The 22,780-nt window shown below is 42.3% G+C and overlaps 2 protein-coding genes across 2 annotated transcripts in view; both read left to right on the top strand.

Annotated features, from left to right (window-relative positions):
- Positions 1 to 7,865, top strand: part of MYO5B (myosin VB) — a 69,660-nt gene extending 61,795 nt beyond the window's left edge. The window contains exons 35-39 of the mRNA XM_068664868.1: positions 1,352 to 1,502; positions 1,927 to 2,212; positions 2,704 to 2,878; positions 3,049 to 3,129; positions 3,494 to 7,865. Coding sequence (XP_068520969.1) covers positions 1,352 to 1,502; positions 1,927 to 2,212; positions 2,704 to 2,878; positions 3,049 to 3,129; positions 3,494 to 3,646 — 846 coding nt within the window. The 3' untranslated portion in view covers positions 3,647 to 7,865. The remainder of the gene's footprint in view (positions 1 to 1,351; positions 1,503 to 1,926; positions 2,213 to 2,703; positions 2,879 to 3,048; positions 3,130 to 3,493) is intronic.
- Positions 7,866 to 8,762: 897 nt separating this feature from the next.
- Positions 8,763 to 20,180, top strand: ACAA2 (acetyl-CoA acyltransferase 2). Its single transcript, XM_068664827.1, has 10 exons — positions 8,763 to 8,918; positions 11,697 to 11,863; positions 12,831 to 12,959; positions 14,120 to 14,236; positions 14,450 to 14,597; positions 15,531 to 15,706; positions 16,552 to 16,681; positions 18,237 to 18,307; positions 18,415 to 18,569; positions 19,527 to 20,180. Exons 1-10 carry the CDS (start codon positions 8,903 to 8,905, stop codon positions 19,609 to 19,611), a joined length of 1,194 nt encoding a protein of 397 aa, XP_068520928.1. The 5' UTR covers positions 8,763 to 8,902; the 3' UTR covers positions 19,612 to 20,180.
- Positions 20,181 to 22,780: the final 2,600 nt, after the last annotated feature.

The raw sequence follows: 22,780 nt of genomic DNA, 5'->3' as shown, positions 1-22,780 counted from the left end.
CAGTTCTTTCCTTTATTTATAGCCATACCTGATCCCTTCTGACAAAATCAGATCATCACAGTCCTCGTGGTACGTTACACGCCGCCATCCTTATAGCCGTGCGCTGTTGGTGTTAAAATTTGTAGCATCCCCCAGTGCTGTAGTTTGTCTTTCAGTCGTGACTCGTGCTAGATGCATTGAGCAGTCAAGCTTTAAGAATAAAGATAAATTGAGAATTTAAAGCAAAGTTGTCATGCAACCAAATGAAAACTTCAGATCATTCACATCATGATGACCTCTGAGTCCTCTGGGCCTCTGAGGTTTAAATGAAAGAGTGAAATTCTTTAGCTAATACTCAATTTATGCTCTAGTTTGCCCTCTTCTGCCTAGAAAACAACATGACATTTAAACAAAATCCTGTTCCAGAAAACAGCAGGGAAAAAAAAAAAAAAAAAACACTTTAAATTTCACATTTTTGCCATGATTTGCTGGGTCAGCTGAAGCAGCTATTTACAAATCCTTTTAGTATAACCCTGAGTTTGAAATCCACCTGATTTTTTTTTTAAAAAAGCACTCCTATTAGTCAGGAAAACTGATGTGTTTTGAGTTGATTTTAGGATTTGCATATTGTATTTCTGCATTTTGCCAGTCAGCAAGCAACAAAGCGGTTGCATACCTCTTGCTTTGACCCCCAAATTGATAAGAGCATATAAACAGGCAATTACAGTGGCTGTGTTAATTACATAACTGTGTCACATGTGCCTCTGCCAGCAGAGTTGGCATTAACGTGTAAGCCCAGAACTCAAGGCTACAGCTTCCATTTGTGGCACCAGAAATCTGCTGTGTTTTTGGCAAAAGGCAGGGAAAAAATCAGCTACGAGGGAGATTTTGGAGCTTCAAAACAGTTGAAAATGCTGTCAATAAACAACAGCACCTGCTTGTCTTTTTCTTTAATTATTTTGCAAAATTTTAGCCTCAAAATAATCAGTCTCTCACAAATAATTGCGACTCCCAGGAAGCAAATGGATTAGAAAAAATGTTTTTCAGGGGACTGCAGAGTCGCTTTTAATTTAATTTCTGTATTGAAATTAATCCAGATGTGGTTTTCCTTGCTGAAGGTAAAATGAAAAAGTATCATTTAACAATGCTTTTTTGGCCCTCCTAGTTGTAATTTATGACTGAGATAATCACACGTGAATTATGACTCTTGATTTTTTTCTATAATTGAGTTTAGAAATGCCCTCTGGTAACATATCTGGACGTGTTAGGCTCTAAGGTGTTTTGTATTCATTAATTTTTAATATTTACGGTTATTTTATTGGACTGCAGAGGGCTGGAATAACAAAACCGGCTGTTTTCATCTTCTTCTCAGGGTTTTATGACGCAGAACACGCCGAAGCAGAACGAGCACTGCCTGAAAAACTTCGACCTGACCCAGTACCGCCAGGTGCTGAGCCATCTCTCCACCCAGATCTACCAGCAGCTCATCAAGGTGGCGGAGGGCATCCTGCAACCCATGATCGGTAAGTTCCCCAAAACGTTAGCTTTTAGGAGCGTTTTTTTCTGTTTCTACAAGCAGAGAGGAAAACAAATGAAAGAAGAGGATAAAGAACATCTGGTTTGCTTTGCGAGGGCGAATCAGTATGAGAAGAGTCATCTCCTCAGCTAAATCTTTCCTCCTCCTCGCTGAGCTCGTGGCGGGGGCTGTTCTCAGTGCTCTCCATCTCACAGCTGCTGGTATTTTCCTCGAGCTCACAGCCTCGACCCCTCTATAGCTGGGGCTCTTTCTCTTTGCCCTCCAACATCTGCATATTCCCTGCTCCTTGCAGAAAGTTGTCGTGTTCGCGTATCAGCTAGCCAGGCTAGCAGTACACGGATCTGTTCTCCTTTCAGACCTCTAGGGATTGTTAAACGCTCATCTCCGCTGTTTTTTTCCCCCTTTTTCAGTGTCTGGGGTGCTGGAATATGAGAGCATCCAAGGGCTTTCGGGCGTGAAACCGATGGGCTACCGCAACCGCTCGTCCAGCATGGAAGACGGCGACAACTCCTACAGCTTAGAGGCGATCGTTCGCCAGCTCAACACCTTCCACACCACCGTGTGTGAGCAGGGCCTGGACCCCGAGATCATCCAGCAGGTCTTCAAGCAGCTCTTCTACATGATCAACGCCGTTGCCTTGAACAACCTCCTGCTGCGGAAGGACGTCTGCTCCTGGAGCACGGGCATGCAGCTAAGGTGGGCCGAGGGATCGGGATTGGGCTCGGGATGGGCCTGCTCAAGAAAATTTTGTTGATTTTTTTCTTTGATTTGGTAAAGGGAGAAACTTGGCATTCAGCTTCTGGAGTTGGCCTAAGTGCAAGGAATAAGCAGGAGTAGCTAAAAGCTGACCCCTGCAAAACCTGCCAGAAACAGCTCATCAATATTTATGAGGATAAATCTTCTCACTGTAATAAAACTTCCTCCTCGCTGTAAATGATTTAAACCTTCCCTTCGCCAGCCTTTCCCCACCCTGCAGGGGATTCTTGGCGTGCTGCCTTTCAGCCCGAGAGTGGGTGCAGACAGATATTGAGCTTTGCTCTGGTTGTCTTATGCCATGTGAATTGCAAATATGCATCCAAAATCCTGATATGCCAACACTGCAAGATACCCTTAAGCCTCGTGAGTGATTTCTGAGATGCTACGTCTCATCCCTCAGCTCGATTCTTCTCTTTGTTGCATTCCCCCAGGTTTAACATCAGCCAGCTGGAGGAGTGGCTGCGTAGCAAGAACCTGCAGCAGAGCGGAGCCCTGCAGACTCTGGAGCCCTTGATTCAGGCCGCCCAGCTCCTGCAGCTGAAAAAGAAAACGGCGGAAGACGCCGAGGCCATCTGCTCCCTGTGCACAGCGCTCACGACGCAGCAGGTGGGTACAGATTTGGGTACTGTATTTCATCACTTCTGGGCAAATTTCTCCCAATTCTGCTTCTCAGTGCGGTCACGGGAGGTTTGCTCCGGCCACACCTGGACAAAATGTTAGTGGTGGAAAATTTCGGCTTCTTACCGTTGCCTGTAACCCGATTTTGTTTCCGACAGATTGTGAAGATCCTTAATCTCTACACTCCTGTGAACGAGTTTGAAGAACGGGTGACAGTAGCTTTCATACGAGACATACAGGTAAAGCAGAAGGCTATGAAATGGAGGAGACAAAAATGATTTAATATACATGTCGTTAGGAATAACTGGGGTGTTTTGTAACAGCTCTGCCTGCTGAATGTTGTCCTGAACTTAGTTTCGCGTTGCTTACTTGCAACACCCAGCTTCAGGGTCATCCAGGCTGTTAATCACGAAGGGCTGAAGACCAAGATAAGCAGCGAAATTCCCAGCTCAGACCATTTTGGGGCACGCTGTGATGCGTGGTAGCAAACAGCACAGGCCCACAAGAAGTTTTACTGGTGCCAGCGCGATTAGACCCTTTATTAATAAATTTATTTATAATTTTAAAGGGTTTAAACATCTGTTTTCTTCTTCCACCTCCTAGACACATTTGCAAGAGCGAAACGACCCCCCGCAGCTGCTGCTAGACTTCAAGCACATGTTCCCCGTTTCGTTCCCCTTCAACCCTTCCTCCATAACGATGGACACCATTCATATTCCGGCTTCTCTCGACTTGGAGTTTCTCAATAAAGTCTGAAGAAAGCCAACCTAAAGCCTTCGCTCGTACCTAGAGGCCTCCAGCAAAGAAGGAAAAATCGCAGAAGAAACGCGAGGAGCTCTTTAAATATGGACCAAACAGGTTTATGGAAGAGCCGATACAGAGTAATAAATGGATGCTAAAGTGTACAGTAAAAAAAAGAGACCGATCTGTATGATTTTTTGGGTAATTTACAGCTCGGAATGAGGATACTTGAAATGTAGATTTATTTTTTACTGCTCGATTTTATGTTGGCATAGTTCGAAGCCCGTAACAACCTCCAAAAGCCACTGAGAAAAAGAACGGTGAGGGGGAGACCACGTATTTTGCTCTTCATAGGTGTCTGTGAAGGAATGACAGTGAAAAACTAAATCTGAGACACTTAGGCTACCTTCAAGGACGCGTGGTTTGCCTAATAACTAGCTGGTGTGGATGTGCTAATAACGGAGAGACGCAACTCTGTCTCTCCTTGCTTGGAGCTGTGTTGCAAAAGTGATTTCAGAAGGTGTAAATACGTACCTGTGACGCAGGCTGAGGTCGCACGTGTTTCCACTGCTGTGTGATTTGTCACAAAGATTGAGAAATCGTGTTATTTGAACTCCGTATTGTGCATCTCTGACTTACCTGCTTCAGAGGAGTGAAATAAATGGGCAGTTTGGCATCTTTTGCACAGATAAGACATGCCGATGCAGCCCAGTTTGATAATTAAGTCCTAAATCATGTTCAGTGGATTAGTCCTAGCCATAGCAGTCAATGGAAAAATTCTGTGTGATTCAAGCAATGTTTTAACACACAAAAAAAGAGTAAAATGTAAAAAATATAAATAATTGTAAACCGGTACGTTAGTGATGTAAGCCAATTCTTGAAGAGTAAACAAGATTTTGATCCTACAGCCTTAAACTGATCAAAACAGCAAGCAATCTGAATTCTAACCATTAGGATTTGTTTGTGTAGCTTAGAAATGAAAACAAGCAAACCCTCTAAGATCCCCAGGTAGGCACTGAGAGGGGACAGCTACTCACAAAAGCAGCAATTGAATTTTCTCAGTATGAGAAAGCATAAAACCACCAGGCTTTCAGGAAAAAAAAAAAAAAAAGATTAAAGTTGGGTTCCTGGGGCTGAGTGATGCTGTAGAGCAATCCTGATTGCAGTCAGGCAACGAATTAGGACCACACTGGTCTGTGGGGTGATCCTTCTGCCATAGCTCAGCGTGCCAAAACGCAGCCAGGAGATTTGGAAGCAGCGAAAGCCCTGCTCATCTTCATGTCGTGAGCATTTTTGGCCTTTCCACTTCCATCTATCTACGTAGATGTGAACTTCTTTGCTTTTGTGGTTGCCGTTTCTGTAGTCTGAGCGCTTCTGTCCCGATTTGAGAGCTTTCAAAAAACCTCTCTGCATCCTACTGCGTTTAGTTGGTCTAAATCACATCCAAACAGCGAATTTCTGATCGGGTTTCCTGTCAGCTGGGAGCATTAAAAATAGAATGTAAAGCCTCTTAAAGATTCACGACGCCGAAACCTGCCGTGCTGCAGGCACCTTTTGAGAGAAGGTGTGTGTTTTGATTTAAACACCGTGTATATAATCGATGTATATACAAATTGTAATAGAGCTGTATGTACTATATATGTATATTACTATCAAAAAGCACATTTTTAAAGGAAAAAAAAAAGAAAAGTTGAGTGCTGTTAAGAAATACATTGGTCTATGCCTGTGTTGTTTCAGATGGATGATGATTTAGTACGCCTGTTACCAGTGAAGGACAGACTTAAGGTCATTCTCTAGGGAGAAGTTATCTTTCCTTCTAACCATCACCCAGCTAATTACTGAAGAAAATTGATTGCTTGGATAGTTACCAGCACTACCTCCAACCTACAGCCCTTGAGCATTTGCATCTACGACGTTTATTCAGTAGTGCCTTCATCTCCCCTTCGATCACGATGAGGATGACACCACCAGTTTGCTGTGCCACTTGCTCATCTACAACATTTTTATTTATTGTACCTACCTCTTTCCACATTTTTCAGATGAATGTGTTTTTTTGTTTTGTTTTGTTTTGTTTTCAGTGCTCTGAATTTAATTTTTCATGCTGTTTTATCCCTTTTTCCATCCTCTGAATCACGGTATATATATATAAAAAAAAAAAAATCAAAGCAGAATTTAGTCTTTCCATCAGTGCTTTCTCAGAATTCACCTTAGGCCGGCAGTTTCCTCTTAGGCTCTTCAGGTCTCTACCTCTCTCTGCTGTAAATTATTCAGGGTACGATTCCCAACAGCCTGATTAAACCAGTGCTCATCATTCAGACTAAATGACAGGTTGCTGCAGCATCCTCTCCTGCAATGATTTTGCTACCGATCACAGTCACAAACGTGGTTAATGCTCTTCTAGGGGATAGCGGTCTTTCACTGGCTTTTTCAGGACCAGAATTTATATGTACAACAAAGATTTTCTTAAAATAACAACAAACAACAATGACAACTCTTAGTATGTACAGATAGGAACTGGGATTTGAGATCCTGGTCTGTCATAACGTAGCTTACCCATTAAAATCCATCTGGAAGAGGACTCCGCTAAATATCCTTAATATATTTTTTATCTTTTTTCAGTTTGCACTTTTTAAAATTTATTTTTAAATATTGATTTTTGTTAAATCACTGTGTTCGAGCATGCCTTTCTTTTCCTCAGATGGGCGCTTCTTTATTTAAAGGATACGTTCAAAGCAATGCCCGGCTTTCAGAAAAGCTGGCTGCTTTCCAGGTCCGCCTTCATTTTGAAATATCGATTCCGAAGTCGAGCATTTTCCCTACTGTGTGCCTTTAGCTGTTACTAAGGTAACTGACTTCTCAACCACTGGTAAACTGTGGGAGGTTTTTGATATTATTATTATTATTATTAGTCTGCCACAAACAGTTTTCTGTGGATTTATAAGTCCACTTCTAAAATCTCTCTGAGAAGGTCTACAAAAACACTTAAGAAGTTCCTAAGAAAAGACATATTGAACCGTATTGATTTTTTGCATGTATAATGTACTTCAGAAAAAACACTACTGGCAGTTAGAAAAAAAAAAAAGAAAAAAAAAGTTAAAAACAAAATACAAACTACACACACCACCACCGAACCAACACCTCAAACCCAAGTTAAGGTTTGTGCTGTCTGACCTATGAGAAGTGTCTAGGCCAAAATACACATTTCATTTCCAGCTGAAACTTGACTTTATTTTATTCTTTTTACTTTTTCTTTTACTGGCAGTTCTGTAGCTGAGGCTGCTTATCTTTCAGCTCGTAAGGCTGTTGTAGTAGTTGACTGTAGAAAAGAACATTAAACTTAATGAGAATTAAGTTATTGGAAATAATTTATGCAAGTGTAAATCAAACATTTTTTGTTCATACTTTGTTCATAATTTATCTAACGGCACTTCTACGAGTGAAACAACAAAATGTGGGTGTGCTGCAGAGTTTGAGCATACACGGTGGCTGCTACCTTTCCTGGTGACTTGAACATTGAAATCACAACCTGTCTAAAGCCTTTGCAATGTCTAACCCCTCAATTTGTGGCTTACAAAAGATGCAAGTGTCAGGGATGCACTTGAAACAGCAGGTCCTTTTCCTCTTTTCAACCATAAATGAGCAAGATTATGCAAACTCCTTCTTCCAGACCGTTTAACTGAAAAATTAACATTTTACCATTGCATCTAAGTATGATAATCTAATTAAAAGGAATTGCATGAACTGCCATGAAACCTATTCCTTCAGCTTCATTGATTCACATATATTACAGCCATAAATTATTTTTTCCCAAAAATAAAAAGAAGTTATAGCACTGTAGATGTTCATTAAAATAATCCAGAGGACCTATGCCCCGACAAGCATACAATTTATTTCAAAAAGTAAATGCCAGTGGACTAAGGCTTTCGAATTAAGTTGAAATTAAAAGAAAACAAATTATAAAAAATATTTCTTCTTATTATAGTGCAATATCTATTTTTGGGGGGGTTGGGGTGAAGTCTAATTACCTTAACAAGCAGAAGGTATGGCTGCTCTAAAAGAAGTTGAATGATATACAGGAGCGATGAAATACTACTGCTTATAAAATATTTTTCCATTTTGAACAAATCTGTAAACTACACCTTTGTTTATAGGAAAAATGCTTGTAATAGTCACTGTAATATTCAGCTGTGGATAAGAAAAAAATGTGAAATAAACACTTTTGAAGAAATCGTGACTTGGTTGAAAATGGGCTGTATTAAATACACATTTCGGTATTTGCTTTATACATTGGAAACTGATATTTCTAATTTACAAACACAGAGAGTCTGAAACCTTTTATGTGTGACTTCAAAAGGTTTAGAAGTTGTGACAACTTTAGAGATGTTTACATATTTTGAGGTAATTAGAAGCCAATTGAGTGTGAAGTATTATGGCCTTGTAAACCCATGCAGAGGAGCTGAGGCAGTGCCAGCCCTTGTGTATGTGAAGTGAGACAAATCAATGGCAAAGACAGAAAGTAAAGTATAACTTTTTTTTTTTTTTTTTAATTTTTGTTCTGTTTTTCCCCTTTTCTCCCTTTTTTTTTTTTTTATTTATTTTTTTAAGGTTAGGTTACAGGTACATTCACTGGTCTCCAGGTGCATTAAACCATTGGAATTACGTCGGCAAAGCAGTTGAAAGGCATTCTGAATACAAAATGCGGTTTTCATGGGGAAAATCTAGAAGAAAAATGCTTTAAATTCCTTCACTGAAGGAACATATGGCATGTTTTTGTTTGTAATACAGCATTTTTTATCGATCCTCCCTTCGACAGCCTGAGGTGTTCCACAAACCACCACACTTTTTACACCTCAGCGCGTCTTTCTAAATACTAGACATTTGTGAGGTGCTTTTGGGGGGCATAACACACATCAAGTGGCAAGGTCAAGGTGCAGAAAGGGAGAAAACCGGGAGGAAAAACCCTTTATTCTCCATGTAAAGCCACCAACATGGGCCAAAAGAGAAGGCAGCGCCCTGGGGGCCCCTCACGGGGCCGCCCGCCATTTTGTGCCACCACCGATTCGCCTCAGGTCGTCCCCCTCCCGCTCCCCTTTTCCTAAGCGCGGGGACGATGAGGAGGGGAAAAGTCAAATCAAGCTAAAATAAAATAATTAAATCAGCCAAAAGCGGCGCCTGCGCGGAAATCCATCCAGGCACCTCCTCTATTGGCGTGGTGAAAATGCGAGCTGGGGGGGCGGCGCTGCCAGAGGGCGGGTGCGGAGCGGGGCGGCCATGGCGCTGCTCAGGGGTGAGTGGGGTTTGTGGGGTCTTTGTGGGGTCCCCTCAGGGTCCTGTCGGCCCGGGGAAGCCCCTTGCCACCTGGGGGGGCTCCCCAAAAGGGTCTGGGGGTCGGTGTCACCGGCTGGCCCCGCTGCCCTGCCCGAGGGGGCAGGGCGGGGGTGCAGCAAGGGCTGGGTCCCTCAGCCCCTGGGTGGGTTGTGGGGTTGGCAAAAAAAAGGGAAAATGGCATTTTTGAGCCCCTTTCTGTCTGCGGAGGGGGTGGCGGGGTTGTGGGTGTTGGTTGTTCTGTGGGTCTTGCTTGGGTTTGTTTTGGTTTCTTCAGTTTTTCTCCTTGCTGTCTTGTCCGTCCTGTGTCAGCGTGGATAAACGCCTGGAAATAACATTAATATTTCAAATAAAGCCTAGAGAGCTGGCACAGTTCTGCTGATCTGCAGACCTGTGGCGGAATTATAGTGTGTTTAACTTCGTGTAGGGCTGGAGGCAGCACACAAACCTACACGGAGGTCCATGAAGTAACAGCGCAGGTTGTAAGCTCCTGCAGCTCTGATGAGAGTTTTGTGTAAAGAACGATTTCTGTGTAGTTTAAACCTTACGTCTTCCACAAATAAGGTAAACGAGGTCTGTAGGATCCAAGCTTGCTTAAAAACAGAATTGAAATGTGTTGAAATAAGGCTGTGTGGCAGTGCTTTGCTGCTTGATGGCTGTATTTATATAATAACACACAGGTAAGCCATAGTTTGAGGTTTTGGTGCTGAAAGCCTCAAACTGAAGTTTTTTAGGCCATCAGAATAGGATCTGGAGAATAAATATTTTCATACCAAGTGCATTTCAAAAGTGTTGGAGGGTTAGAGAAGGCTTCAGGTCTGTGTCTGATTTTGGCAGAGGGTTGTTAACAAAACCAGATTAAAACATGTCTTGAACTGAGTGTTTGATAAGAATTCCTGGCTGCCTTCGCTTTCTAGTCCCAAAGCTTTCCAGATCCATATGGGTTTGGTAATATTCTGCTTTCATCACGCATTTATCACCTTGGGAAACAGCAGAGAGTGGCAGTCTTGCTGTGGTGATGTAGGACAGCGCTAATTAACAGGGACTTAAGAAGAGCTAATGAAAGGCAGGGCTCTTTCTCACAGGACTTCGTTTACCCCTTGCCATCCCGCTTTGGCCCTGTGGTGCTGTGGGGACGACGTGGGCAGCGGCGAGTGGTCGGGTTGGAAGAGAAAACGCTGTTGTCAACTGAAGGTTGAAGGGCAAAGTTCTGCCCCACCCCGGGCCTGTTTGTAAAGCTGTCTCTGTGTGATTCAGCAGATAAAGCGGGCAGCCGACCTCCTGGTCAAAAGGGAGGGGAAAAACTCTTTGGCTTGGTCGGGTCCTTGACCTGGTTCACAGCAAAGCCTTGCAGCTAGGCACTAATATACTAAATGCGGCTGTTTTCCATAATGATAAATCAGTTAAAGCATCCTCATCGTTGTTTAGAACAAAAACACCTGTAGGAGTTCACATTTTCCATCTGTTAGTAGTTTTCAGATTTTTTTTTTAAATAAAATCCACATGTACAAGCTAAGTAAAAAACTTTGGGTCAGTGGATTTCATTCAACAGGCATCGATGCTTATCCCTGAAGCTGCAATTCTTGTTCAGGGGATTGCCCAGCTGGTTTTCAGAGCATAAGCACTGCCTGCTTCGGGTCCCAGCATTGCATTCAGGTCCTTGTCAGTGGAGTGAGCTTGACCTTCACGAGTTTGGAAGTCCTTCCCTGGAAATCATGCAGCCTGGGGTCCGCATAATCCACGGACGCAAGAGATGGAGGAGCACCAAACCGGCCAAAGATCGTGCAGCCTGTAACAAAACCTGAAAGCAGTCAGGATGGTGGTCACAGGCAACGTAAAGAACACACGTTTTTGTTTGCCTTCATCCTTAAATCTGCACGTATCCTTCCAGCCCTGCTGAAAATAACAGTGGGTGTTTCGTGGCAGCTGCAGCAAAGGCGCGTGAGTTCTGGCGTTCAACTGGGGGAAAGTTCACAGCCTGCTTCCCTCTTGTTCCGACACGTGGAAGCAGAGAGCTGCTGTGCCAAGCACTCAGGACACATTCTGTAGGGTGCAGGGCTTTGCTCGGGCTCCAATCCTCTTAGGCTCCTTCTGGCCAAGGTGTTTGTGCTCCTTCACAGGCTCCCCTTCCCATTTAAAACTGGATTTTCTTAGAAGTTGGAAGGCCAGTGCTAATACAGCTTAGATGACCTATATTAATCATGGAAATATTACATTCTGGATAAGAGAATGTTTTTTCTCTGGAGTTAAAGGAGTCAAATTCAAAACACATAATTGATTTATTTTTTTAAACTTTGTGGACACGGTTTCAGTGAACAAACCCCAAAGTTCCTGATTTTTATAAGAGAGGAAATGGCCTTTTTTATTTGTAAAAGAGCAGTTCCTCATCGGGCAGATTATTTCACATGTATAAAGTGTGGGTTTTCATGGAAGTTCCTTTTATGCTTTTAGTGCCCTGTCACTAATATCTGGTGGAGTGTGGCAGCCTCCTTTGTCTGCCCCATATCCAAATTATCTACTTTTTCCAAATCTTTTATTGGAAAGGAGGTGTTCCAGGAGTCTTCAAGCTTTTTTTTTTCCTGACCATTATTTCTGGCATATTTTCCCTGTCTAAAGCGTTGCTGCCTCCTGTATCTTACTTGTCTTGAGCTGCTTGGCTTCATGCTGTCTTTTAGGATGAACATAGGATTAGGATATCGATAGGATTTATGATCCTGGATCCTTCTTGCTTCTGTTGCAGGTGTCTTCATCGTTGCGGCGAAGCGAACTCCTTTTGGGACCTACGGGGGCTTGCTCAAGGACTTCACGGCCACCGATCTGACCGAACATGCCGCTCGGGCTGCCCTGGCTGCTGGCAAGGTCTCCCCTGAGATCATCGACAGCGTCATCGTTGGCAGCGTCATGCAGGTGGGTAGCAGGGAAAACTCGCCAGCCGGGGATTATTTCAGTCCTCTTCGCTGTGATCCTATAGATAGCTCCCTCTGTTTTGCAGCCAAGAATAAACCACAGGGGTGGAAATGGAAGGGGTAAGTAGCGCTCGTAGCATAGCGTTTCCTGTGCGTGTTTTAGGGACGTACCCTGCATGATTTGTGACGTGACTGGGAGCAAGGCTTAGATTTCTTTTAGTTCCACAAAAATAGTTGAAATCAGGTAAGGCTGTTGCAAAAATACAGGTTCATTACATGGCTAGATGCTAATCCCTGTTACATTTTTCCTGTTTTAATGTCTTACATCATTAAATCATCGATGAATTTACACTTGATTATATAAATCCCATTTTTTCTAGAGGCTGGAACTGATTTGGGCCCATTTCCCTCGAGCTTTTTAAAGAGATTTTTTGGAAAATAAATGAGTTTACTTTCAGCAAGAAGGGCGCACGCCTCGGCTGACTGTCCAAATATCTCTGCCATAGCTTTTACAAGGAGATTTTGATGTGGATGCTGCAGGATCTGCAGCCAAAAGAGTAGCTTTTAATTCCTCTGTCAGCCACAGCTACCATCTCAGTTTCTTTTACTCAAATTTCTGGGCTTTTGTAAGAATTATTCATCAAAAAACAGGCAAGTTGCTTCATCATGTAATTAATTTTCACACAAGGAACAGCGGTCTTTTCACACTGGAATTCTATTTCTTTTCCCCATCTCCCCCCCACCTGTAAATTTTCAATTTTTAGTCTATTTTCTACTTGGTTAAGTACAAGTAACTGTGAACAGGCTATTTTCAACTCCCCTTCTTCGGCAGAAATGGCTTAGTTCCACGTTTTTTCCCCAGTTTCCATTGCCAGGTAGTGTTGTGCACAGAATCATGTGTTTATAACACACGTTAACTTATTTTTTTTTTATTTTTTATTTATTTTTTTATTTTCTTCTGCCTGCAGAGCTCTGCGGACGCTATTTACATCGCGCGACACGTTGGCTTGCGGGTGGGAGTTCCTGTCCCGGTTCCAGCCCTCACCGTCAACAGGCTTTGTGGCTCTGGTTTCCAAGCCATCGCCAATGGATGTCAGGTATAAATTGTGTTTTTTTTTTTCCTCCTGTATTTCTGTATTAGTTGTAACTTTTATCATATGGTTAACTGAGAGACGTGTAAAAGCATTTATTGTGTGTTTGAGATGAGTTATGGACTCCTGGATACCACTGGTAAAGGCATCATACTAGGTTTTTGTTCAAAGATCTTCATACTCTCATGGGTTAGGTAGCTTATAGCATCATTTTTCTAAAATAGACCAAAAAAATCAACTTATTTGCAGCTGACCATCGCGTGAGATTTATGAGAGAGCTGTTAGTGGCTTGAAATCACATCTCCTGATCCACCTCCTCTTTATTTTTGCTGGACTACTCGATATCCTTTGTCAAACATGAAACTCTGCCACAGTTCCTAACGTGTGCCTTGAATGTTTCCCATGGTGCCTTTTACCCCAGGGGATTTTTTTAAGCTTTGCTTATTCCATTCCTTCAACAAATACACTTGATTGTTAAAAAATAATTAAACATCATTGTTCATTTGACATTTTTCTGCTTAACAAACAAGGTGTTTTTCACGTAGAAGTGTTCCTCATCTTTTTTTTTTTTTAATCATAGTATTTACTCTCTACCTAATCACAAGTTTCTCACAGTTTCCTTTAGAAAAGCAGCAACATTTTTTTGTCTGAATAGCAATGAATCATTGCAAGAGGAATGTTTTTTCCCAATAATACCAATCTAAGTGTTCTTTCTAGGGCTTTCTGGAAGGTCTATACACGCTACGCTGAAAAGATCAGTTGGAGATTTTGACCAAGCATGGTTGTGAGATCTTTACCCAAGGTGGTATTTCATCAGTGGTGCTTGTTCCTGTATTTTTTTTGGCACACGACAAGGCTTTTCAGAACTCATTTCATGTGCACAGGGTTTTTAGAAACTGTAGGAAGCATCTCAGCCCAAATTACCTCAAATTAGTCATAATTATTAACAAGTTACTTACAGAGCATACCGGGATAATTTCACCTGCTTCTGTTTCAGTACAGAAATATCTGTAACTGTCCAACTGAGTGAAGGATTTTAAGGAAGCAGAATTTTGTAGTGGTCAGTGTAAGGCTTCTATGGGCTACGCTGGGGGTGAATTAGTATGTGCTTGGTGTTTCTTTTGACACTTTAAAATCCTAAACCCGTTTGGGTTTTCTGTTACCAGGAAATTTGCCTCAATGACTCCGAAGTGGTCCTGTGTGGTGGAGCTGAGAACATGAGCCAGGCTCCTTACGCAGTTCGAAACATTCGATTCGGAACCAGATTAGGAGCAGAACTCAAGGTCAGTTTTGTAGCTTTTTCAGAACAAAATCAGAATTTCTATTCCAAGGTAAGTGTAATAAAACTCTCAGACCAAAAACTTAGTTCACTCGGTGTATCCCCTCAAAGCTCTCTATATAATATAAAAGCTTAAAATCAGGATAATTAAGAGACTCAATAATAAATGTTAATGTTGCTGTGCTTTCTGGTTGTCTTTTAATGCTGTTCTGTGCAGTTGGAGGACACGTTGTGGGAAGGTCTGACGGACACGCACGTGAAAATACCCATGGCAGTTACAGCTGAAAACCTGGCTGCAAAGTACAGCATCACGCGGGAGGACTGTGACCGCTACGCGTTCAAAACACAGCAGAGATGCAAAGCTGGTTAGTAAATTCAGGAACGGGAGCGTTTCTATGATACCAGTCTCAAATTTAGAGAGCTTTTAGCAACAATTCAGCCTGTTTGTAAGTTTTATGTAGCTCGTGCATATTGGTGTCACTTATTTTTTTGATTTTTTTGATAATAATGCTGATTTTTAACAGCTGCTACTCTTGAAAGTAGATTTTATATTTTTTAATGGGTGTGGAAGTCCTGTTCATTGATATTCATCAATATTGATCAATAAGGGGATGCCTGCCCTGCTGATGCTCTTAATTGCTTCCATTTTTGGAGCCTTTGCTATGAACTGTGCCACTGAAGAGGCTTTTGCTTCTTGTTTTGTGCATGGTATCCAGGATTTTTGCCTGTTTTTATTTCTGAGTGTTGCAATTAGTGCATCCTATCCACACTAAAGAGACAGTCCTGTGGCTAGTCGGGAAAGAAGATCTTGTAGAACTTGTCAAAAAAAATCAGAGGTAGCCAAGTGGCAATTTAAATCCCTTAGAGTTGCCTCTGTGGGATGAGTTGAAATGAATTGTGGCTCAGTTTTAAGAGACAGGTTTTGTTTTGTTTTTAAATCCATGAGTTCACATTAACACCGTGGAAAAAAAAGGTAATGTTTAGTAGCCTGAATATTGGCATCAAATATAATCTTAGGTGATGTGGCCGGATGCTCTTACGGGCATCTTAGGTACCTGTGAAACCTGAAATAATATTTTAATACTGGAAATTTTATTTGGAGAAGTTTTAGAATGTGTTTGTACAGTTTTTTGTCCTGTTTCCAAGAAATACAAACAAGCAATAACCCCCCAGCTGGCCTATTTAAACTAAATAAGGCACAAATCTGCTTCCCTGAGCTCTTGGCTGAAACAGAGCAAAAGGCAATCATGTACTGCATTTTTTTAATCAGTCTTTTATTTTCCTTTGTGTGGTTGCAGCTCAAGAAGCCGGTCATTTTAACGCTGAGATGGCACCGGTGGAAGTGAAAACAAAGAAGGGGAAAGAAAGCATGCAAAAGGACGAGCACCCGAAACCCCAGACCACTCTGGAACAACTGGCAAAACTCCCGGCCGTCTTTAAAAAGGATGGGACAGTCACGGCTGGGAATGCTTCAGTGAGTACGTCGAAGCCTTGGTTTGTGGAAGTGTCACCTTTAGCGGTCTCCAAATTTGTTGTCACTGTCATCGTGTCTTTTCTGAGCCACCTTTGGCTGCCACCAGCGTCTCCTGGTGAAAAGGATTTCTGTTTTTTTTTAATATTTGCAATGTTTGTGTGGATTTAGCCATTTCATTTTCTTTTCGGGGCGAGGATTGCTGAACATCTGCTTTACAAACCAGCCGTTATCCTCCTGGGCACGCTGCTACTTGTCTTCATACCACAATTAGGATCCTCTCCATCCCAAACCACGCTTTTTTATTACTCAGGGTAGACTGAGAACTTAGCAGCGTGTCATTAGGGACATTTCCTCTTACAGTCGTTACCTTCATCAGCTGATTAATGTTCTTTGGGCCACAGTGAGATTATAATCCCAATTCCTGCCCAAAATAGATCGTGGCCACAGTAAGGATGGGTGTCTGCATCGTATCATTAATAGGAAATGATACTTAGGTTATCTAATATTAATAGGGTCCCTGCAAATCTACAGAATGATGTTTCCAGTATAAGGAAGACTTTAGGTGGCAAAAATGCTTTTTACTTGTCTGAAATAATAAAATTATCATCTATATTTAATAAAATTAATCAACTTTTCTTTGACAGTCAGCAGAATAGTGAAAGATTGTGGTATGTTTTGAATAAACACTAAAATAATTGTTCATTAAGTGTTAATAATAGCCTTGTAGACTGAAAGTGGGTTTTGTTTTTTCTCTGAGGGGCATCTTTAGTTTAAAACGTGTTTTCTTTTTTTTTTTTTAATTTGTACTTTCTCCCTTAAAAATGCTTTTCTCTCCTTACTGCAAGGGGGTGTGTGACGGAGCCGGCGCAGTCATCGTTGCCAGCGAATCGGCCCTTAAAAAGCACAGTCTCACTCCTCTGGCGAGAGTTGTAGCTTATCACTCCTCTGGCTGTGACCCTTCCATAATGGGCATTGGTAAGTTGCAATAAAGCACATTTTCTTACAGCATCGAGCAAACTCTTCTTGCGCTGGGCATCCTAAGAAGGATTCTTTTCTAATCAAGCTGCTGTTAACGCAAACAAACCCTCCAAGCTGAGCCAGACACGCCGGGATTCTTCCCTTCTGTTCAGTTTGTAGACAGCATTGTATCCCAGCGCTGCTTTTCCTTTCTGCCCTTCTGTGCAGAGAAGTCATTGTTGGCTGGTTTCGTGTGCCAGAAGAGATGCAAATGAAGCATTGTCAGGTTTGCTTTCTCGCTCGGGCTATCTGGCGAACCCAACCTTCAAAGCAAATGTAGAGGGAGGGTTTCTCTCACTAGACTTCATGCTGTCATTGTGCTTTCGAAACCGGGCCATTCTTTGTAGGTCAGGCGACTCTTTTAGCCCGTTTTAAAAACTTCATAAATCATACGGAGAAACAGCTCGTATCTTCGCTGCTTAATACCACGGCTTGTCCCCAGCAACCCAAAAAGGCCAGAAGAGATTCACAGCCATGACAGCGACGGATCTGAGAACAGAGGAGCTCAGACTGAGCGGCTGCCTTTGCACATACTGATGGTGTTAGGGAGCCCGGCCTTACAATCTCGGAGAGAATTCATTATTTCAGAAAGAAAAAGGGGAGGGTGGGGGGTGGGAAGCTTAGTCTCCTCGGCTGTCATTAAGAATCTTTGTATTGTCCACATGAGACCCTCCCTTTTCTCTCGCACATAATGAGCATCCTGAAATCAATCCATGAAATACATCTAGGGTCTAGTATTAAGCCGGAGTCTTTCTAATGATCCACCGAGCTTTGACCTGGGCCCTTTCTTCTTTTTAACCTTTCTGTCTCTTAGGTCATTTACTCATTTTTTTTAATTTTATTTTTTTTATTCCTGAGCTATGAATTTTCAGCACCATGTCTTGGTAGTGAGATACTTAAAAAAGCATTTTAGGATGAGTTTTATTCATTAATGATCAGCTCCCATTTAACATCACAGTGTCTTTGACCTGCAAGCACGTATCTAAACAGCCCTTTAAGCTTTTTTTTTTGTTTTTTAAGCTAGATTTACAGTTAAGTTATACTAAGAGCACAAAAACAGCAGTACCCATAACTAAACATATGACCACCAAACCCCAGAAAGCCTGCATTTTTCTTTTCTGGTGACTACAAGTGTTGAGGAAGGGAAAAACTGAAGCCATGAGTACTGGCGAGGAGAAATGCCTCGAAAGGTTGTTTTATTTGCCATGGGATTCTGTCCTCTTGACTTCAAATTTCGGTACACGTTTACCAACATAGCTGTGCAGCAGTAGTGACACTCCTAACTTTCCTTGGCAGTTTGTTGAGGAGGCTGCCAAATAATTAATTTTTAGGTTTTGGAGTTCTCTTGCCACCTAATAAAGCAGGTGAGTGCCTTGTCTAGGGTTTATTGGCCCCACAGCAGATCATGGGAGGGAATCTGATGAGGTTTTGTGAAGCTATCCAACATACAGCATGTTTATAAGGCTTTATTTATTTTTAATTTAATTAACTATGCACCTGATTTTCTAAATAGGCCCTGTGCCTGCCATTACTGAGGTTCTGAAGAAAGCAGGGCTGACCCTGAAGGACATGGATTTGGTAGAGGTAAGAGGATTTAACATGAGCAGTGAGGTTACTGATCTTTTCAGCAGGAAGACTCCCCTCATACAAGTGACCAGTTGAACGATTTTGTTGTTTCTCTGCTGTTTTAGGTGAACGAGGCATTTGCACCTCAGTATCTGGCTGTCGAGAAAGTGCTGGGCCTCGACCCTGAAAAAACCAACGTCAACGGAGGCGCCATCGCTATCGGTCATCCTTTGGGTGCTTCGGGAGCACGGATCACAGCTCACCTGGTGCATGAATTAAGGTGCGTGTGTAGCCCATAGCTACTGGTAACGAATGCAGGGCTGATGTATTCATGCCTGCAAAGGATTTGGAGCACAGATACTGACTGTGTGACTAAAATCTTCCAGTCCATGGGCTTAAAATTGTCATTTCTGAAGTGTGTACCTCTTTGTTGCCTGTGTCCTGCAGTCCAAATCCAGCCTCGTATTCCATTCTCATCATTACAGCTGTTTTTTCCTTCCTCTACTTCTGATCCAAAGTCTCCAGCAGTCAGTGAGGAAGTTTCCTTTATTGAAACTGCCTCGATCAAAGCCTGTCCCTTTCTTAACGGGCTACATTTAAAAGGCTTTGCCATCGCCCTCCTTCTCCTTTAATCCATTTTCAAAAATGCTGACTCTTCTGGCTTGCTTGATATGCTCAGTACCATTTTAATCTGAATTTTCCCTTTATTATTTTCTCTCCTTCCTCCTCCCCTCCCTTCAGGGCAGAGATCCCAGTATCTTTTTGCTGGTACCTACGCTAGTATTCAACCACAAAACCTTAATTAATTTACAGCTTGCAAAAAAATGTTTGAGTTTGGCCGTAGAAAACTTAGCTTTTAAAGACCACCTTGGCCATAAAATTATATTTGAGTTAGGAGTACAAAACAGAAAGGAATGGCATTAGGGGATACTTAAGGTTTCAACACGCAGTAAAAATCGCCTAAGAGCAATATAATATTACTGTCTTTTAGGTGGAAAAGACCCAGAAATATTTTCTACAGAAAAAAAATGTAGAAAATACGTAGAAAATACTTTCTATGGAAATATTTCAGTAGCAGCTGAGGCTTTGTAATGTTTTCCTAGAAAAAGAAGGTTGGAAAATCTCATTATTAGTACCTTTAAAAAGCTGATAGCTGGTTTCTCTTTATAAAATGGGGACCACAGGTACCATGGTTTCATAAATGGAAGTCATTTTCACCGTCGTATTTTCTGTCCAGGCGTCGTGGTGGGAAATACGCAGTTGGCTCAGCTTGCATTGGAGGTGGACAAGGCATTGCTCTGCTCATTGAGAACACCGCCTGAGGGATTTTGGAGACTTCAGCGTCGCCCAAATTACGAATTCCGTGGAAAACTTCTGCCTTCTGTGACAGTAAAGCACCACTGCCTCCCTTCACGTATTCCTGCAAGACTGAGGAACAACTGAGAAGTCTGGATTCTGAACGAGAAGACTCAGTCATGTCTTTGTACCTAAAGAAAGTGTAGTACCCGTGTAATTTCGCACTGATGAAGTATTTTCTAAAAGCCTCTTTTCAATCAAGTTTATCCTATTTCCGTAGGCAAAATTCTTTTCATTTCCTGAGGAAATTGCCTGTCAAACTTTTCACCAAACCTGCCTTAAAATAGCAGTGCGGCTTGTTAAGCCAGTGTTGCTTTAACTTTTCTTATTTCAGCTGCTGCTGCTGTCTGGCACGTGGGCCTCCTTTATCATCAGGCAATGTGAAAATTTAATTGGAGACCATCTGAAGCATATCCTGATCGTAGATGGATGGCTCTAAGCTGTACCCTGCTATTTTGCAAGGTCAAAGAAAACGAGGGGAGGCTGAAATTGTCACTGTGCCTTTTAAAAGAACAATAAACGTAATGAGAAAGGGCTCAGCATGTGTTTGTGAATTTTTTTTTAAAAGCAAATCGCCGTCCTGTGATACATAAACTAAAATCTTTGCTGCTATTTTAGCTCATCTCATCCTCAGCCCCCTGTTGAAATACGACTTCTTCCTGCCGCTCTGGTGCCTTGGGAAAGATTTGAGGCCATTCAGGAGCAGAACATCTGGGCGAGCAACAAGTTCAGGTCAAGGCAAGTGTTAGAATTGGTGGGCAACAGTTAAAAGTCTGCTGATCACCATTCCTAAGGTTTCTTACGGATCCAGTTTCTTTAATGATTAGAAATATTCAGTGCTGTTTACGTGGATTCCAAAAAACGGCTGCTAGAAGGCAGCAAACCAGATCCTCATTTCACACAGTGTCTTTTTTCCTCCCAAATGGCTCACGATACTCCATTTTCCAGAAGACGAGTGTGTTACCAGCACAGATGATCATCGTACATCCTGCTGGAAACCTTTAATTGCTGCGTAAGCCCGCTGTTTATTCCCATATCAATTCTATTTTTATCCTGTCCGTTTTCTGGAAGAGCCTCTGCGGGGGGCTTTGTCAAACCGAAGTGAAAGTGAAATCCTTTCCCATGAAGTTCCTAGGACTTAATGCGTGTTATATTTCTAATCCATTTCAACTTCTTCCACAGCTTCAAGATTTTAAAGTTCAGTGTCGGTTTGAAGAGAGATTAAGAGAGATGCTTCGGTTTTGTGAGTAGTCTGTACGGCAAGTTATAACGAAAACATTGATTTTTATGCTCGAAATGAATGAGAAAAGGAAGCGTTTGTTGGGAAAGCTGTGATAAATGTGATTTCCTGATAAATGTAGCTACAGCTTTCTGCCACTGGGTGGTGCATTTTAGACACGACAGATCTAAAGATCTATTTTTGAGGCTCCTTAACTGCACGATTTCAGGCAGGTCTCACCTCGTTGTGACAGTATTCCTCATGATCTTGTCCTGAGTCTAAATCCAGACATTTTTCCGTCTGGTGTGATGCTGTTAAGCAGGGCCGGGCTCTTCCTCTCCTCTCCAGCTAGCAGGGTCTGTGCTGACCGGGCTAGTGGGATGCTGAGGAGGGGTCTGAGGGGAAATTAATCCTTCTGAGTTCACAAACTGAGGGTTTAATAACAGGGGAACACGAGTTAAATTCGAATTACACGTGATCGTCGTTTTTAATTTTATAACGGAGAAGTATTTCTTGTAGAAAGTGAGCTAAAAAGATAAAGGCGTTTAAAATGTTGCCTTTTAAGGCTATAAGAACAAATCCAAATGCAAGTCTAGCAATGCCAGGTCAAAATACAAATACAAAATACGAAGCCAAATGAATTGCAGGGTGGATCAGGTGTAAGCTCGGGTTGCTAAACCTCAACTATCTGAAAATGCCAGAGTGATAATTCATCTCTGCAGGTGTTAGAGCAGAGCAGCTATTGGTTATCCTCTGGTGGGCACACTTTTTACACGGATGCAGCAGAAGCAGGGCTGCGTGTTCCCACCCCACCTGGCCTGAATCTGTTTTCTGGGAGATCGGGAGTTGCCCAAATGGGGCATTAAGGATTGTGAAACCGCAGCTTTAATCGCCGGGAAGATCAGCGAGGCGGGGAGGTGTTGCACGGAAGCTCAAGATGACAAGCTCAAGACAGCCTCTGTGCCAGCCCGTGGTTTTTTGCGGTCCTTAAGCTAGACATCAGCAACAGGCAGACCAAATCCCTGTCTCGAGGTAGAGGGAAGCGTTGTGGGTTAACCTCGGTAGAGAGCTAAGCGCTACATCGCTGCTCGCTCGCTCCCTTCTTGCCCCCTGTGGGATGCGGGAAGAGAAAACGGAAGGGTAAAAGCAACAAAAAATAAATCCGTGGGTTGAGATAAAAATCCTTTAATAAGCAAAGGAGAAGCAGAAGAAGAGTAAAAGAAAACAAGTGATGCAATTGCTCAGCACCTCCCATGGGTAGAGCAATAGCCAGCCTCCTAAAAAACCCTTTTTTCCCTTTTATTACAGGGCACGGTGCCATGGGGCATGGGGTACCCCTGGTCTGTCCACTGTGAGGGAGGAAAAAGCAGCAATAAGGGGAAAAATCTGATGATTTTATTTATTCTTGCTGCCTGATGACCTATATGAAAGGCTTAATTCTTCCTTTTGCTAAATAATCTGGTTAAGGGAGCTGGGGAACACCATCTGACTACACCTCGAAGGAAAACTCACTCTCTGAGCTCTTAATATTGGCCCCAAGCTGGAGAATTTTCATAGTTAGATTCTGCTGCAAGTTCCCCACAGCCCTGTATCCAAACATGTTTCTTCAGTGCAACTCTTCTCTCTCGCTCATTTTCTCAACGAGTATTTATCGCAGCTGTTGCCAGGGAGGAAAAAAAAATAATAAATCAGAATCCCTCTGTAAATATTTATTTCTAATATAAGATACTGCACCACCACCACCCAAAAAAAAAAACCACAACCACGGGTTAAATTGATCGTTTTATTTGCTTGGCTTTTAAGAACGTTGTCCACTGCGATGTTTTTCCCCTCTTCTGTGGTTGTTTATAAACAACGTTTTTGGCGTTTTGAGAAGGGCTTTGCGAGGTCTAGAAAGAGCGTGAAGCAGAAGATAA

This window comes from Anas acuta, chromosome W (genome assembly GCF_963932015.1).
Source record: "Anas acuta chromosome W, bAnaAcu1.1, whole genome shotgun sequence".
Classification (NCBI taxonomy): domain Eukaryota; kingdom Metazoa; phylum Chordata; class Aves; order Anseriformes; family Anatidae; genus Anas; species Anas acuta.
The sequence above is the reverse complement of the archived record's forward strand: the minus strand, read 5'-3'. Positions and strand labels throughout refer to the sequence as shown.

Coding starts and splice junctions, on each gene's coding strand:
- ACAA2 (XM_068664827.1), top strand. Junction 15,707..16,551: donor TCACGGCTGGGAATGCTTCA/GTGAGTACGTCG, acceptor CCTTACTGCAAG/GGGGTGTGTGACGGAGCCGG. Junction 16,682..18,236: donor CCCTTCCATAATGGGCATTG/GTAAGTTGCAAT, acceptor TTTTCTAAATAG/GCCCTGTGCCTGCCATTACT.